Here is a 17631-nt window from a genome sequence, read left to right on the forward strand (position 1 = left end):
TCTCCTCTTCAGCGTGTGTGTGTGTCAGGGTTCCCAGGATACATCAGGAGCAAGGGGAACTTGTAGTCCGTCACGTGAGCTAAATCGGCTCCGGAATGTTTGTTGTGTGAGGCTGCCCATTGTCTCCACTTGCCCTCAAGACGCCATACACTTCAGTGTTGCAGGTTAATGATGTCACACCTCATTGAGGGATAGGCTCATTACACCCTATTGTACCAAGATAACTGACCTTTAACACAGCATGGCATATGAACAATAATGGGAGCTTAGTTAAGCTAAAATGACCAACTCCTTGACTTTAGGGTTAGGATCCCGCCCTGAAATTGTAAGGCTGCGTACTCAATCCTAAAGCTGCCTCACGCTACAGAAACAGGTGATAGTCCCCTGCCCTATGGGCCGTTCTGGCTCGGGCAAGGCCACCTAGCTAAAATATCCAGTACCACTGTGGTCTCTCTAACTTCCATTAGATCAGTGTGACTGAACTGTTACTCACCTCTATAATGATTAACCCAAGCAGGGCTGTCTACACTACGGGGCCAGAGGTTGACAGAGACATCACAGTAAGTCACCCTGGTCCCTGGGGTGGAGTCACACCTAGCAACTACTGTTGCCGGTTGAGCAGCCTAATTAAAGGGAGTAGTGGCGCTGCGGTCAGGAACTAGTTTATCCTGTAGCTGTAGGTCATAGTAAAAGGCTTTAACACTAATTAATTCACCTCCAACTCAATTTGGTGAATGTGTGATGCTTGACTACTGGCCTGTCAGAAATGCAATAAGCCTAAACCCCTGGGCCGTGTTCGTTAGGGTACGTAACTGAAAATGTTTTAAAATGAAAGTTTCTTATTGGATGAATCCATGATGTCCCTGCCTCCCTGTTTCAGTCAATTTCTGTTTGGTGCATAATGAACACATCCCACAGTGAGTTTCTTTCCTCCAAAGTTAACTAGCCTAGCCCACTCCATACATTTACATTTTTTTACATTTTAGTCATTTTACATACTGAGACAAGGATATCCCTACCGGCCAAACCCTCCCTAACCCGGACGACGCTATGCCAATTGTGCGTCGCCCCACGGACCTCCCGGTTGCGGCCGGCTGCGACAGAGCCTGGGCGCAAACCCAGCCCAGCCTGGGCGCAAACCCAGAGACTCTGGTGGCGCAGCTAGCACTGCGATGCAGTGCCCTAGACCACTGCGCCACCCGGGAGCATACATGTGTTGGCTGTTGTAAATCTGTGGGTAGGCTAACTGGGAAAGCACCAGTCTTTTAACTCCAGTTCATGTTGGAGCTAAAAGGTAGCAGACGACCACTGAGGCAGTCACATTGCGATCCTCTTACCCAGCAGTCTGTGTGGTGTCACTGTCATCAGCCTGGAGTATCGTCCCAGAGTTAGCAGCATTGTTAACACCACAATGGCAGCGAGGCACCAAACACGACCATGCAAAACTCATCCCTCTGGTTCTCGATGATGGTAAAGACATGGCTCTTGTTTTTCGACAACATGAAGAATACCCCTGTAGTATTGAACTCCAGGAAGCATGATGTCTATGTGGTTAGCTCGTTATCATTAGGTCTATCTGCCCCTCCTGTGCTTATAGCCACTAAGGTGATGAGACCATAGACACAGGCCTACATGAAATATTCTGTCATTTTAACTAGGTCTGTAGGCCTGTGTAACTATACATCATTGGATCATGGTAGCACCAATCACTTTTTGAATCCATAAGTAGCAACAACACAGGCCTAGTAGTTTCTGGTGACTGCCTATAGCAGTGGTTTCTGTTGACTGCCCATAGCAGTGGTTTCTGCTGACTGCCTATAGCAGTGGTTTCTGCTGACTGCCCATAGCAGTGGTTTCTGCTGACTGCCCATAGCAGTGGTTTCTGGTGACTGCCTATAGCAGTGGTTTCTGGTGACTGCCTATAGCAGTGGTTTCTGGTGACTGCCTATAGCAGTGGTTTCTGGTGACTGCCTATAGCAGTGGTTTCTGGTGACTGCAAATAGCAGTAGTTTCTGGTGACTGCCTACAGCAGTGGTTTCTGCTGACTGCCTATAGCAGTGGTTTCTGCTGACTGCCTATAGCAGTGGTTTCTGCTGACTGCCTATAGCAGTGGTTTCTGGTGACTGCAAATAGCAGTAGTTTCTGGTGACTGCCTACAGCAGTGGTTTCTGCTGACTGCCTATAGCAGTGGTTTCTGCTGACTGCCTATAGCAGTGGTTTCTGGTGACTGCAAATAGCAGTAGTTTCTGGTGACTGCCTATAGCAGTGGTTTCTGCTGACTGCCTATAGCAGTGGTTTCTGCTGACTGCCTATAGCAGTGGTTTCTGCTGACTGCCTATAGCAGTGGTTTCTGCTGACTGCCCATAGCAGTGGTTTCTGCTGACTGCCTATAGCAGTGGTTTCTGCTGACTGCCTATAGCAGTGGTTTCTGCTGACTGCCTATAGCAGTGGTTTCTGCTGACTGCCTATAGCAGTGGTTTCTGCTGACTGCCTATAGCAGTGGTTTCTGCTGACTGCCTATAGCAGTGGTTTCTGGTGACTGCCTATAGCAGTGGTTTCTGGTGACTGCAAATAGCAGTGGTTTCTGCTGACTGCCTATAGCAGTGGTTTCTGGTGACTGCAAATAGCAGTGGTTTCTGGTGACTGCAAATAGCAGTGGTTTCTGGTGACTGCCTATAGCAGTGGTTTCTGCTGACTGCCCATAGCAGTGGTTTCTGCTGACTGCCCATAGCAGTGGTTTCTGCTGACTGCCCATAGCAGTGGTTTCTGCTGACTGCCTATAGCAGTGGTTTCTGGTGACTGCCTATAGCAGTGGTTTCTGGTGACTGCCTATAGCAGTGGTTTCTGGTGACTGCCTATAGCAGTGGTTTCTGGTGACTGCCTATAGCAGTGGTTTCTGCTGACTGCCTATAGCAGTGGTTTCTGGTGACTGCAAATAGCAGTGGTTTCTGGTGACTGCCTATAGCAGTGGTTTCTGCTGACTGCCTATAGCAGTGGTTTCTGCTGACTGCCTATAGCAGTGGTTTCTGCTGACTGCCCATAGCAGTGGTTTCTGCTGACTGCCTATAGCAGTGGTTTCTGCTGACTGCCCATAGCAGTGGTTTCTGCTGACTGCCCATAGCAGTGGTTTCTGCTGACTGCCTATAGCAGTGGTTTCTGCTGACTGCCTATAGCAGTGGTTTCTGCTGACTGCCTATAGCAGTGGTTTCTGCTGACTGCCTATAGCAGTGGTTTCTGCTGACTGCCTATAGCAGTGGTTTCTGGTGACTGCAAATAGCAGTGGTTTCTGGTGACTGCAAATAGCAGTGGTTTCTGCTGACTGCAAATAGCAGTGGTTTCTGCTGACTGCCCATAGCAGTGGTTTCTGCTGACTGCCCATAGCAGTGGTTTCTGCTGACTGCCCATAGCAGTGGTTTCTGCTGACTGCCCATAGCAGTGGTTTCTGCTGACTGCCCATAGCAGTAGTTTCTGCTGACTGCCCATAGCAGTGGTTTCTGCTGACTGCCTATAGCAGTGGTTTCTGCTGACTGCCTATAGCAGTGGTTTCTGCTGACTGCCTATAGCAGTGGTTTCTGCTGACTGCCTATAGCAGTGGTTTCTGCTGACTGCCCATAGCAGTGGTTTCTGCTGACTGCCCATAGCAGTGGTTTCTGCTGACTGCCCATAGCAGTGGTTTCTGCTGACTGCCCATAGCAGTGGTTTCTGCTGACTGCCCATGGCAGTGGTTTCTGCTGACTGCCCATAGCAGTGGTTTCTGCTGACTGCCCATAGCAGTGGTTTCTGCTGACTGCCCATAGCAGTGGTTTCTGCTGACTGCCCATAGCAGTGGTTTCTGCTGACTGCCCATAGCAGTGGTTTCTGCTGACTGCCCATAGCAGTGGTTTCTGCTGACTGCCCATAGCAGTGGTTTCTGCTGACTGCCCATAGCAGTGGTTTCTGCTGACTGCCCATAGCAGTGGTTTCTGCTGACTGCCTATAGCAGTGGTTTCTGCTGACTGCCTATAGCAGTGGTTTCTGCTGACTGCCTATAGCAGTGGTTTCTGCTGACTGCCTATAGCAGTGGTTTCTGCTGACTGCCTATAGCAGTGGTTTCTGCTGACTGGTAGCCTACTGGTATCCCAAGTCTGTCTCTTTTGGCTCTGTCTCTTTTGGCTCTGTCTCTTTTGGCTCTGTCTCTTTTGGCTCTGTCTCTTTTGGCTCTGTCTCTTTTGGCTCTGTCTCTTTTGGCTCTGTCTCTTTTGGCTCTGTCTCTTTTGGCTCTGTCTCTTTCGGCTCTGTCTCATTTGCTCGCGCGGCTCTCGGCTCTTGCTCGTTTGCCCGGCTCTGGCTAGCTCGTTACCCCGGCTCTGGCTCGGCTCGCTCGGTCGCCCGGCTCTGGCTAGCTCGTTCGCCCGGCTCAGGCTCGCTCTCCCGGTTCTGGCTAGCTCGCTCGGCTCTGGCTCGCTCGCTCGCCCGGCTCTGGCCAGCTCGTTCGCCCGGCTCTGGCTGGATCGCTCGCCCGGCTCTGGCTGGATCGCTCGCCCGGCTCTGGCTGCATCGCTCGCCCGGCTCTGGCTAGCTCGCTCGCTCGGCTCTCGGCTCTGGCTCGTTCGCCCGTCTCTGGCTCGTTCGCCCGTCTCGGGCTCACTCGGCTCTGGCTCGCTCGGCTCTGGCTCGCTTGTTCCCTCGGCTCTGGCTCGGCTCTGGCTCTGGCTCACCCGGCTCTGGTTCGCTTGTTCGCTCAGCTCTGGCTCGCTTGTTCGCTCGGTTCTGGCTCGCTCGGCTCTGGCTCGCTCGTTCGCCCGGCTCTGGTTCCCCCGGCTCTGGCTCGGCTCGCTCGGTCGCCCGGCTCTGGCTAGCTCGCTCGCCCGGCTCTCGGCTCTGGCTCGTTCGCCCGTCTCTGGCTCGTTCGCCCGTCTCTGGCTCGTTCGCCTGTCTCTGGCTCGTTCGCCCGTCTCTGGCTCACTCGGCTCTGGCTCGCTCGGCTCTGGCTCGCTTGTTCCCTCGGCTCTGGCTCTGGCTCACCCGGCTCTGGCTCGCTTGTTCGCTCAGCTCTGGCTCGCTTGTTCGCTCGGTTCTGGCTCGCTCGGTTCTGGCTCGCTCGGCTCTGGCTCGCTCGGTTCTGGCTCGGCTCTGGCTCGCTCGCTCGGCTCTGGCTCGCTCTCTCGGCTCTGGCTCGCTTGTTCACCCGGCTCTGGCTCGCTCGTTCGCCCGGCTCTGGCTCGCCCGGCTCTGGCTAGCTTGCTCGCACGGCTCTGGCTAGCTCGCTCGCACGGCTCTGGCTAGCTCGCTCGCACGGCTCTGGCTAGCTCGCTCGCACGGCTCTGGCTAGCTCGCTCGCCCGGCTCTGGCTCGCTCGCTCGCCCGGCTCTGGCTCGCTCGCTCGCCCGGCTCTGGCTCGCTCGCTCTGGCTGGCTCGTTCGCCCGTCTCTGGCTCGTTCGCTCTGGCTAGCTCGCTCGCCCGGCTCTGGCTCGCTCGTTCCCTCGGCTCTGGCTCGCTCGCTCTGGCTGGCTCGTTCGCCCGTCTCTGGCTCGTTCGCTCTGGCTAGCTCGCTCGCCCGGCTCTGGCCCATTCGGCCCTGGCTCGCCCGGCTCTGGCCCGCTCGGCCCTGGCTCGCTCGTTCCCTCGGCTCTGGCTCGCTCGTTCCCTCGGCTCTGGCTCGCTCGTTCCCTCGGCTCTGGCTCGCTCGTTCGCTCGGCTCTGGCTCGCTCGGCTCTGGCTCGCTCGTTCGCTCGTCTCTGGCTCGCTGGCTCGCACGGCTCTGGCTAGCTCGCTCGCACGGCTCTGGCTAGCTCGCTCGCCCGGCTCTGGCTAGCTCGCTCGCCCGGCTCTGGCTAGCTCGTTCGCTCGGCTCTGGCTCGTTCGCTCGGCTCTGGCTCGTTCGCTCGGCTCTGGCTCGCTCGCTCGCTCGCTCGCACGGCTCTGGCTAGCTCGCTCGTTCGCCCGGCTCTGGCTCTCTCCCTCCTCTCGGCTCTCTCCTCTCCCTCCTCTCGGCTCTCTCCTCTCCCTCCTCTCGGCTCTCTCCTGTCTCACTGTGTGCTATAAATATCACCAGCAACAACAGTAATGTCATAGTGTTTATATATCGACCACAACTCGCGGTTTAGCCCCTCCCATGTGTGCACTATAAATACTACTGGTGCCGTGACATCAGTCAATCCCAGGATAGTGAGTACTAGAGATTGATGGGGAGGAGAAGGTGATTGTAGATGGACCATGAAGACATAAAAGACATTGGTAAAAGAGAAACTGTTAGGAACAGGACATCTACAGTAGACATTGTGGTTTTGAGTCGCCCCTCACCATTTCCTCTAGCAGTCATACTCGGTCACCATGCCAACCATGCCCGTCTGGTAGGGTGAGGAGGGCAGTGCCGGGTCGGTCGTAAAGGAACCGGTATAACTCCTTCGTAATGCTCTCTTCACCTCTCGATGGGATCTCCTTGAGGAAAGATTGATGTTGATAACCTTGTAGGCTCCGGCTAGGGAGATCCTACCGGGTCATGTGTTATTAAGATTCAGTGAGGGGGGTCGTCATGATTTCATGAGGAATGGTCACATGCTTGGTACAACGTAAGTTATAGTCTAACCCCCTGCCAAACCAGCTGACTATTAAAAACTCACAATTCACCCTGTTGAGATGGTCCCATGGGGTCATGTGTTATTAAGAGTCAGGGAGGGGGTGGTCATGATATCAGGATGGATGGTCACATGTTGGGCACAGGAAACTGAGATCACCCACCCCCTCAAACCAGCTGACCATAAGAAAACACACTAATAGGAAATACATCATCAATCATTAAAGTCTGTCAGATAGTTTCAAAGATATTACTAATAGGTTGCTACCCAGATGTTGAGCTCATCTGATCTGAATTCATCCAGCCAGTGTTGCTTGGTGTTGGGTCAGCAGTGGTGCCTCATATAAACAGAGCCATAGCAAGCAGGCCCAGGGTGTGTCCCTCTCTGCTCTCCCTGCCCTCCCTGTCTCAGCCCTGAGCCCTCAGTGGACATCTGTACTCCCCGGCTGCCCAGTGAAAGAGGGCATTCTCTCTAACCACTCACACACACTCCCTGGGGCTAGTGCCCAAACCTGCTCTGGCTCACACAGTCAAGGGGAGGGAACACACACATTGAGAGCGGAATGAACAAGATCGTCATATGTTTTTGCTGTACAACCATGTTGATTCCAGTATATACAGACCGACACTTGTAGTGAACTCTGTGTCCAAGTCCCTCTCAAACGCTCCGTCAAGTCACTTGCTGTTCTGATGACCTCACTTTTGGAATTCTTTCGTGTTCTGGACCATTCCCACTGTGACACGCAGCAGGCTGAGGCTTCCCTAGACTTGTCCTGCTCTAGTGTCATAACCAACCTACTGCACATTTATAGGGCCTGAATAGTATTGGCTAGATATAAGAAATATGGTAATTTACATGGAACTGAACTGTAGTCGTCCTCCTCAGAAAACCACTTCATCAAAAGTGTCACTTGAAAACCGACAAAAGGCACGGACAGACTGGTAGGATGGTTGAATGTCTGCCGGCCAAGAGTAGTTAGCACCCCTGAACAGAGGTCCGTCCTCTAAAACGACGGCCATCAGTCGCCAACGGCGGGTGTTCACTATAACACACTGCGGCGACAGCAAACGAATGAACACCATGTATTGTGCAGACCGACAATCAGTCTGGTGGGTTTTCTCCTTCAACGGGTGTTACTCTCTGACGGACTAAGCAGGCACATGCCACGGGCCAGGGGTGTATTTATCTATTAGTCCACACCGTAGCAACACGTTTGGCAACGAAAACCAACGTTTCTTATTGGACAAGTTCTGATAATCCCTCTTGGTTTCGGTCCGTTTGCTTCCTGTTGATTTCTAGTGAATAGCTACACCCCAGGAGTGTAGAAACACTGCTTGGTCAAGCAAATGCTACTAAGCACTGTACTGCCCCACCAAACAATATAGCCTACTGCCTTATTGAACAACACTTAGTCTGACACAGCAGTGTTCATTCCTGCCACTCCTACTGGTTCAACAATAATACTCTGGGCCTTTTCTCAAATCAGTCCCCCTTGACCTGAATCAGTGTCAGTCAGGCAAGCCTTGGAACTCCCCTGCACTACCTCCCTCTACCCCTCTACCTCCCTCTCTACCTCCCTCTACCCCTCTACCTCCCTCTATACCTCCCCACCCTGGGCAGAGATAGAGCTTAGGCTAGCCAGGGTGTGGAGATGACTGGCATTCTCAGAGTGGGAGGGTGATGTGCTGTCTGTGAACAGTGCTGCTGTCCTCTGGCTCTCTGCATTGTTCCCAGGAATGTAGGAAATGTCTGAACGGCAGCTGCTCGTGACTCCCCTCGGGAGTAGAGAATGTGGCGATGCCTGTTTTTCAGGCAGACAGGTGCACTCCTCATTACTCTCTCTCACACACACACACACACACACACACACACACACACACACACACACACACCTGAGTTTACTGTGATCTGCCCCTCCTGACATACTACAGTTAGTGGAATCGTTATCTCTCTATTCTCACATGACAACCACTAACATGTTTTTATTTCCTTCTCCCTCTCCACCTCTTCACCTCACCCTCTCTTCTCCCTCTTCACCTCTTCACCTCACCCTCTCTTCTCCCTCTTCACCTCACCCTCTCTTCTCCCTCTCCACCTCTTCACCTCACCCTCTCTTCTCCCTCTCCACCTCTTCACCTCACCCTCTCTTCTTCTCCCTCTCCACCTCTTCACCTCACCCTCTCTTCTTCTCCCTCTCCACCTCTTCACCTCACCCGCTCTTCTCCCTCTCCACCTCACCCGCTCTTCTCCCTCTCCACCTCACCCGCTCTTCTCCCTCTCCACCTCTTCACCTCACCCTCTCTTCTCCCTCTTCACCTCACCCTCCCTTCTCCCTCTCCACCTCTTCACCTCACCCTCTCTTCTCCCTCTCCACCTCTTCACCTCACCCTCTCTTCTCCCTCTTCACCTCACCCTCCCTTCTCCCTCTCCACCTCTTCACCTCACCCTCTCTTCTCCCTCTTCACCTCACCCTCCCTTCTCCCTCTCCACCTCTTCACCTCACCCTCTCTTCTCCCTCTCCACCTCTTCACCTCACCCTCTCTTCTCCCTCTTCACCTCACCCTCCCTTCTCCCTCTTCACCTCACCCTCCCTTCTCCCTCTCCACCTCTTCACCTCACCCTCTCTTCTCCCTCTTCACCTCACCCTCTCTTCTCCCTCTCCACCTCTTCACCTCACCCTCTCTTCTCCCTCTCCACCTCTTCACCTCACCCTCTCTTCTCCATCCTTCTCCTTCATTCCGTCCTTCCATCCCTCTCTGTGACAGAGGGACCCAGACTACCTGAAGCTGTGGCTGGAGATCTTCATTGGCTCCTATGAGAGATGTCTAGATGTGGACTTTGAGAAGCCACCCTCCAGGTAAGCATAGCCCCAGAGGTGGGACCAAGTCACTATTATTTGAGTCACAAGCAAGTCACAAGGTCCAAGTCTCAAGTCAAGTCCCAAGTAGAACGGGTCGAGTCTCGAGTCAATCCAAGTCGTGCGTTCTAAGAGCAAGTCATGTCAAGTAAAAATCTATACAGGCAATGACTTGTTCAACTACAAATACTTGTCTATTTATTGAAGCCATCAGACAGCCCTTTTCATTATTTTATCTATAACACATTTTGATTATGCAATAATACATCTTAACAATACATTCCAGTTGCTTGATGACCCATTGCTGGTGAGCTTGCAAGGTAAACGGTTCATATTCTTGATGTTTGTGCTGCAGCCGATCCTATAGCTGTACAGCAAATCAGCCATCTGTTCTCTAGCTCATTGGTTTTCAAATGTTTTGACCCATGACCCCTAAAAAGTAGCTTGCGGCGTCCGCGCACACATGCAAGCGCGCACCATCGCTGTGCAAATGTAGCCTGTCATTAGGGTCATAAACGGGGACGCATTTTCAAAACGCAAGATACAGAAATAGACTGTTTTGCACCTTCATTTTGAGCTGAAAGTCATTCATGTTAGTAGTCAATATCAACAAGGGATATCATGTCACAGTTACACTTGTCTGGAGTCCAGAGCAAGCAGGATCACACGGCCTGCCTGGATGCAGCAGGATCGCGCGGGCCTGCCTGGATGCAGCAGGATCGCGCGGGCCTGCCTGGATGCAGCAGGATCACGCGGCCTGCCTGGATGCAGCAGGATCACGCGGGCCTGCCTGGATGCAGCAGGATCGCGCGGGCCTGCCTGGATGCAGCAGGATCGCGCGGGCCTGCCTGGATGCAGCAGGATCGCGCGGGCCTGCCTGGATGCAGCAGGATCGCGCGGGCCTGCCTGGATGCAGCAGGATCGCGCGGGCCTGCCTGGATGCAGCAGGATCGCGCGGGCCTGCCTGGATGCAGCAGGATCGCGCGGGCCTGCCTGGATGCAGCAGGATCGCGCGGGCCTGCCTGGATGCAGCAGGATCGCGCGGGCCTGGCTGGATGCAGCAGGATCGCGCGGGCCTGCCTGGATGCAGCAGGATCGCGCGGGCCTGCCTGGATGCAGCAGGATCGCGCGGGCCTGCCTGGATGCAGCAGTTTTCTTTGCAACTGGGAGACTGTCTCGGGCTGCGTGGAGAGTAATTCACAGACTGTGCCACAAAATGTGTGACGTAACGTTACAAAACCCGGTTATCAGTCTCAAGTCAAAGTCAAGTCCTAAGCTCCAAGTCAAGTCTCAAGTAATTTTATTTTCCATCAAGTTGACTCTCAAGTCATCAAATTTGTGACTCGAGTCCACACCTCTGCATGTGTCTGTGTCTGCGTTAAGTGTGCACAGTACACACCCAATCTCAGCCAAATCTAGCTGAAGCCGGCATGACAGAAACTTAACCAGCTCTGGAATCTGTGTTGGCGTTCCATAACCAGCTCTGGAATCTGTGTTGGCGTTCCATAACCAGCTCTGGAATCTGTGTTGGCGTTCCATAACCAGCTCTGGAATCTGTGTTGGCGTTCCATAACCAGCTCTGGAATCTGTGTTGGCGTTCCATAACCAGCTCTGGAATCTGTGTTGGCGTTCCATAACCAGCTCTGGAATCTGTGTTGGCGTTCCATAACCAGCTCTGGAATCTGTGTTGGCGTTCCATAACCAGCTCTGGAATCTGTGTTGGTGTGAGGGTTCTGTGCATGTCTGTATGTATGCACGGCCGCATCCATTGTTTGAGAGCGTTCAGGGAGAAGAAGCACATGCAGTATAGAGATAGAGGGGGAGAGAGACGGAGGGTGGGAGAGAGACGGAGGGATAGGTGGTGTGCTCCTCTGCTCTTCCAGCTGTGGTCTGGTCACATGACCAGTGAAATGCCCAGTCAGTCCTGTCAGATGATGGTTACGTAAGGCTGTGTGGTCTGTGTGTGTGGGACTGGAGAGAGTGAAGTGTGGAGCAAGGGGAAACAGATTACTTTCCATTAGATCCGCCAGTACGGTCATTTGTCGGTTCTTTGCCATGCCTCTTTCTCTCTCTTTCCCACTCCACCTCTCCCTTTCCCACTCCACCTCTCCCTCTCCCTTTCCCACTCCACCTCTCCCTCTCCCTTTCCCACTCCACCTCTCCCTCTCTCTTTCCCACTCCACCTCTCCCTCTCTCTTTCCCACTCCACCTCTCCCTCTCCCTTTCCCACTCCACCTCTCCCTCTCTCTTTCCCACTCCACCTCTCCCTCTCTCTTCCCACTCCACCTCTCCCTCTCTCTTTCCCACTCCACCTCTCCCTCTCTCTTTCCCACTCCACCTCTCCCTCTCTCTTTCCCACTCCACCTCTCCCTCTCTCTTTCCCACTCCACCTCTCCCTCTCTCTTTCCCACTCCACCTCTCCCTCTCTCTTTCCCACTCCACCTCTCCCTCTCTCTTTCCCACTCCACCTCCCCCCTCTTCCGCAGTTGTCCTGCTTTTCCCAGCGATACGCTCTTACCCCGATTTGGCAATGCTCATCTGGGCTCTGCTTGGTCCGGTTGGAGGAAGAACCCATTCCTCTGTGATGACCTCTGTCTACAGAGAGGGACAGAGACAGCTAGGTTCACTGTTAGCAGTACAGTGGACAGTTTCATAACATTAGTCTGTCAGCAAATACTAGTCTCAAGGTTATCATGGTGTGTTGCTTAGGTAGATGTGTGTGAATGTGGTGTAAATGTGTGTAACGTACCTGAAGGCCTTAGAAGTTTGGGTGGGTTTATTTGTGTGTGTGTGTGTGTGTGTGCTTGCTTGCTTGCATAGTATTTGTGTGTGTGCATGCGCTTGCATACTATTTGTGCAGGTGAGAGTTGAGCATGTTTTGGTGTTCCCCTTATTTCACCCCTTTCTCTCTCCCCCCCTCCCCAGGTTGGAGGAGGTGCCTCCAGTGATGACCCTACTGCCAGACAACATCCTGCAGGTGTTGCGGCACCAGCTGCTTCAGTGTGTCCAGAAGGCCTCGGACGGCCTGGAGCAGGAGCAGCAGAACCTGGCCCTCCTGCTGGTCAAGTTCCTCATCGTCATCTGCAGGTTGGTCTGTGGTGTGTCTGTTGGACCAGAAGCAGTAGTATTGCCCCTCCACCTACCCAGGCCTGATTGTACCGGTCCAGTAGTCTGGCCCCTCCACCTACCCAGGCCTGATTGTACCGGTCCAGTAGTCTGGCCCCTCCACCTACCCAGGCCTGATTGTACCGGTCCAGTAGTCTGGCCCCTCCACCTACTTAGGACTGATTGTACCGGTCCAGTAGTCTGGACCCTCCACCTACTTAGGACTGATTGTACCGGTCCAGTAGTCTGGCCCCTCCACCTACCCAGGCCTGATTGTACCGGTCCAGTAGTCTGGCCCCTCCACCTACCCAGGCCTGGTTGTACCGGTCCAGTAGTCTGGCCCCTCCACCTACCCAGGCCTGGTTGTACCGGTCCAGTAGTCTGGCCCCTCCACCTACCCAGGCCTGGTTGTACCGGTCCAGTAGTCTGGCCCCTCCACCTATCTAGGCCTGGTTGTTACCGGTCCAGTAGTCTGGCCCCTTCCACCTACCTAGGCCTGATTGTACCGGTCCAGTAGTCTGGCCCCTCCACCTATCTAGGCCTGATTGTACCGGTCCAGTAGTCTGGCCCCTCCACCTATCTAGGCCTGGTTGTACCGGTCCAGTAGTCTGGCCCTTCCACCTACCCAGGCCTGGTTGTACCGGTCCAGTAGTCTGGCCCTTCCACCTACCTAGGCCTGGTTGTACCGGTCCAGTAGTCTGGCCCTTCCACCTACCTAGGCCTGGTTGTACCGGTCCAGTAGTCTGGCCCTTCCACCTACCCAGGCCTGGTTGTACCGGTCCAGTAGTCTGGCCCTTCCACCTACCCAGGCCTGGTTGTACCGGTCCAGTAGTCTGGCCCTTCCACCTACCCAGGCCTGGTTGTACCGGTCCAGTAGTCTGGCCCTTCCACCTACCCAGGCCTGGTTGTACCGGTCCAGTAGTCTGGCCCTTCCACCTACCCAGGCCTGGTTGTACCGGTCCAGTAGTCTGGCCCCTCCACCTACCCAGGCCTGGTTGTACGGATCCAGTCTGTCCATATTATGGTGGTTGAATGTGTGATTGGACCATGGAATGTGAATAATTTCTAGTTCTGTGGGTTGAACCTCTTCTAGGTAATGTCTATTGATAGGAACCCCTCTAGCCTAGGTTGACAGGTCTTAGTGCCCCTGGTTTTAAACGGTCTTCCAGCAGTAGGAGTAGGTAGGCGGTTCAGTAGGACACGCAACAAAGGTTTTTGCAACAGAAAGTGAAAACAAGTGAAAGTGTCTCCCTGGCTGCTTCAGTCTGTAGTCTTCTATATGGTGCTGTCAGGAACATGACCCTGAGGGATATGCAACAAAACATGATCAATGAGTTAGCCAGCTATCTGACCTTCATATTCTGAAATTACTTGTCATTTTAGAAAGAACCTTGAAATGGGCTTTTGGTCTGATTGCCTCAACAACCAAAAACACATTTTATTTTAATGAACCAGAAAATCAATAGTTATTTCTAATTGTCAAATGTAGTTGGCTACTCATTGGTCCAGCTTTGTAGTGATGGATGATGAGCTACTATAAAAAAAATATATATAACAGGCATGACTCTCTCTGCAGGAACCTGTCCCTACTATAACAGACATGACTCTCTCTGCAGGAACCTGTCCCTACTATAACAGACATGACTCTCTCTGTTGGAACCTGTCACTACTATAACAGACATGACTCTCTCTGCAGGAACCTGTCCCTACTATAACAGACATGACTCTCTCTGTTGGAACCTGTCACTACTATAACAGACATGACTCTCTCTGCAGGAACCTGTCCCTACTATAACAGACATGACTCTCTCTGTTGGAACCTGTCACTACTATAACAGACATGACTCTCTCTGCAGGAACCTGTCCCTACTATAACAGACATGACTCTCTCTGCAGGAACCTGTCCCTACTATAACAGACATGACTCTCTCTGTTGGAACCTGTCCCTACTATAACAGACATGACTCTCTCTCTCCCTGCGGGAACCTGTCACTACTATAACAGACATGACTCTCTCTGTTGGAACCTGTCCCTACTATAACAGACATGACTCTCTCTGCAGGAACCTGTCACTACTATAACAGGCTATGACTCTCTGTCTCTCTCTCTCTGCAGGAACCTGTCACTACTATAACAGACATGACTCTTTGTCTCTGTGTGTTGGAACCTGTCACTACTATAACAGGCTATGACTTTCTCTCTGCAGGAACCTGTCCAATGTGGAGGAGATTGGCACCTGCTCCTACATCAACCATGTCATCACCATGACAACGCTCTATATCCAGCAGGTCTGATTCCTCTCCCTCTTTATCCACCCTCCTCTCCCCCCTTATCCACCCTCCTCTCCCCCTTTATCCACCCTCCTCTCCCTCTTTATCCACCCTCCTCTCCCCCTATCATCGCCTACCTGACTCTGTTGCCTTTTGAAAACAAGTTTCAAAACCGACCTGCACAAAATAAAGTATTTTTACCCAATTACAATGAATAGTTATAGAGATGTGTGTGCATTCGTGCTAGACTGTTTCAAAACAGATTTGAACAAAATTATTTTTAGCTAGTCACAATGATTAAGTAGATACATTCCTGTGAGGTTACACATTCCTGTGTGTGTGTCTTCTAGCCTCACCATGCTCTCTCCTACAGCTGAAGAGTAAGACCAAGGAGAAGGAGATGGTGGACCAGACTCAGGCCGAGGAGTTTGTCCGCCACTCTCTGGCCTTCTGCGAGAGCCTGTACGACCCCTACCGGAACTGGAGACATCGCACCTGCGGGTACACTAAGTCGCTAACTCTAGCAGAGTTAGTTTATTTATTATCCTTTATTTAACCGGGGAAGTCACAATGAGATTGACATTTATTTGTTAAGAAAGCCCTGGCGTAGATAGTGAACAATGTTTCCTTCCCCAAACATCTCCTGATGTGACCCCAGCCATTCCACTTAGTCCATCTAGTTGATCTTTTCCACTACCTGATTGACCTTAACTTATAGATCATGTGACCTTCTTAATTTATCATACATCATGTGACCGTCTTAACTTATCATAGATCATGTGACCGTCTTAACTTATCATAGATCATGTGACCGTCTTAACTTATCATAGTTCATGTGACCGTCTTAACTTATCATAGTTCATGTGACCGTCTTAACTTATCATAGATCATGTGACCTTAACTTATCATGGATTGTGTGATTGACCTTCTCAGCTTATCATGGATCGTGTGATTGACCTTATCATAGATAAATAGATTGACCTCAACTTATCATAGATGGTGATATGGACCTTGTTAACTGTTGATAGATCATGTGATTGGTTGAGCCAGGTGTGTTAGTACAGGACTAGACCTAATAGTAGATGGAACTGTAGTAGATCCACAGTAAGTGGAGGACGGCTCATAATAATGTCTGGAATGGAACACGTGTTTGAGACCATTCCATTAACTCCATTCCACTCCACTCATTATTATGAGCCGTTCTCCCATCAGCCTCCACTCATACACAATAAGTAGAAGGGCTCTGGGTACTGGAGGAGCAGGGTCAAGCATGCATTAAGCACCGGGGCTCTGTCGGGCACCGGGGCTCTGTCGGGCACCGGGGCTCTGTCGGGCACCGGGGCTCTGTCGGGCACCGGGGCTCTGTCGGGCACCGGGGCTCTGTCGGGCACCGGGGCTCTGTCGGGCACCGGGGCTCTGTCGGGCACCGGGGCTCTGTCGGGCACCGGGGCTCTGTCGGGCACCGGGGCTCTGTCGGGCACCGGGGCTCTGTCCTGTCGGGCACCGGGGCTCTGTCCTGTCGGGCACCGGGGCTCTGTCCTGTCGGGCACCGGGGCTCTGTCCTGTCGGGCACCGGGGCTCCGTCCTGTCGGGCACCGGGGCTCCGTCCTGTCGGGCACCGGGGCTCCGTCCTGTCGGGCACCGGGGCTCCGTCCTGTCGGGCACCGGGGCTCCGTCCTGTCGGGCACCGGGGCTCCGTCCTGTCGGGCTCCGTCGGGCACCGGGGCTCTGTCGGGCTCCGGGGCTCCGTCCTGTCGGGCACCGGGGCTCCGTCCTGTCGGGCACCGGGGCTCTAGTGGGTACTGAAGCACTAGATACAACGCTCTTAGGATCTATCATCATTATGTACTTATTCCACCATGGTCAATTCTAGTGTTACACTTCTGAAAACACTACAATCGTAATGTGCTGTGGCTTGGATGTTGTTTTTTCACAGTACAGCTCGGCTTGGTTTAGCTAATTAGTATAAAATAATTTTTTCCAAAGTGCCAAAACATTTCACAAATCAATCCAAGTAGTGTTGGTTCTAATCCTGTGCTAAACCCTCCCAGCAGTGTTCCTGCTCACAGACACACATACACAGAGTTTGGACAGGGGGTCTTTTTCTGACACCATGTGTTTTGCGTTTGCCTGTCGTCTCCAGGGACCAGCGGAGTACAGTGGAGAAGAGCAGACAGAAATACAAAGCAGCTCCTCTCACCGTGGAGTTTGTCCCCTTCTTCTACCGTGAGTTTCATTTCTTTTTCAAAACGTTTTCTCCTCAACCCAGTTATCCTCTCTGGCGGGGTCATTCAGTGGGGGAAATTCAGTGTGGTCATTGACAGTAGTGAATGAGGAAGCCGTGTTCTACCCAATTAAAAGCAGCAACTCTCTAGAGAAAACAGATCACACTTCCCTGCTTTCCTCTCCCAGCTTAGGAACAGCCTCCCCTCAGAGCTCCACTCTCTCTCCTCTCCCAGCTTAGGAACAGCCTCCCCTCAGAGCTCCACTCTCTTTCCTCTCCCAGCTTAGGAACAGCCTCCCCTCAGAGCTCCACTCTCTTTCCTCTCCCAGCTTAGGAACAGCCTCCCCTCAGAGCTCCACTCTCTTTCCTCTCCCAGCTTAAGAACAGCCTCCCCTCAGAGCTCCACTCTGTCTTTCCTTCCTCACTCTATTCTTCCTCATACCTCTGACTCTTTCCGTCCTCTCTCTCTATCCCAGATGAATCCAGTCTGTGTCCTCTCCTTAGTCTATTTGCCAGGCTGTCCAGATCAGCCTGATAGTGAACGGTGGCTGTCTGGGCCTCTGGCGACAGCGGCCATCTTGGAACAAACAGCCTCTCTTTGTGTCTGTGGTTTTGTC

The 17631-nt window shown here is 52.8% G+C and overlaps 1 protein-coding gene across 1 annotated transcript in view; it reads left to right on the forward strand.

The window, feature by feature from the left end:
* nbeal1 (neurobeachin-like 1) overlaps positions 1 to 17631 on the forward strand; it is a 63689-nt gene that overhangs the window by 1514 nt on the left and 44544 nt on the right. The window contains exons 2-6 of the mRNA XM_038998417.1: positions 9324 to 9415; positions 12341 to 12502; positions 14727 to 14808; positions 15164 to 15291; positions 16934 to 17016. Coding sequence (XP_038854345.1) covers positions 9324 to 9415; positions 12341 to 12502; positions 14727 to 14808; positions 15164 to 15291; positions 16934 to 17016 — 547 coding nt within the window. The remainder of the gene's footprint in view (positions 1 to 9323; positions 9416 to 12340; positions 12503 to 14726; positions 14809 to 15163; positions 15292 to 16933; positions 17017 to 17631) is intronic.

Source organism: Salvelinus namaycush, chromosome 7 (assembly GCF_016432855.1).
Source record: "Salvelinus namaycush isolate Seneca chromosome 7, SaNama_1.0, whole genome shotgun sequence".
Classification (NCBI taxonomy): Eukaryota; Metazoa; Chordata; class Actinopteri; order Salmoniformes; family Salmonidae; genus Salvelinus; species Salvelinus namaycush.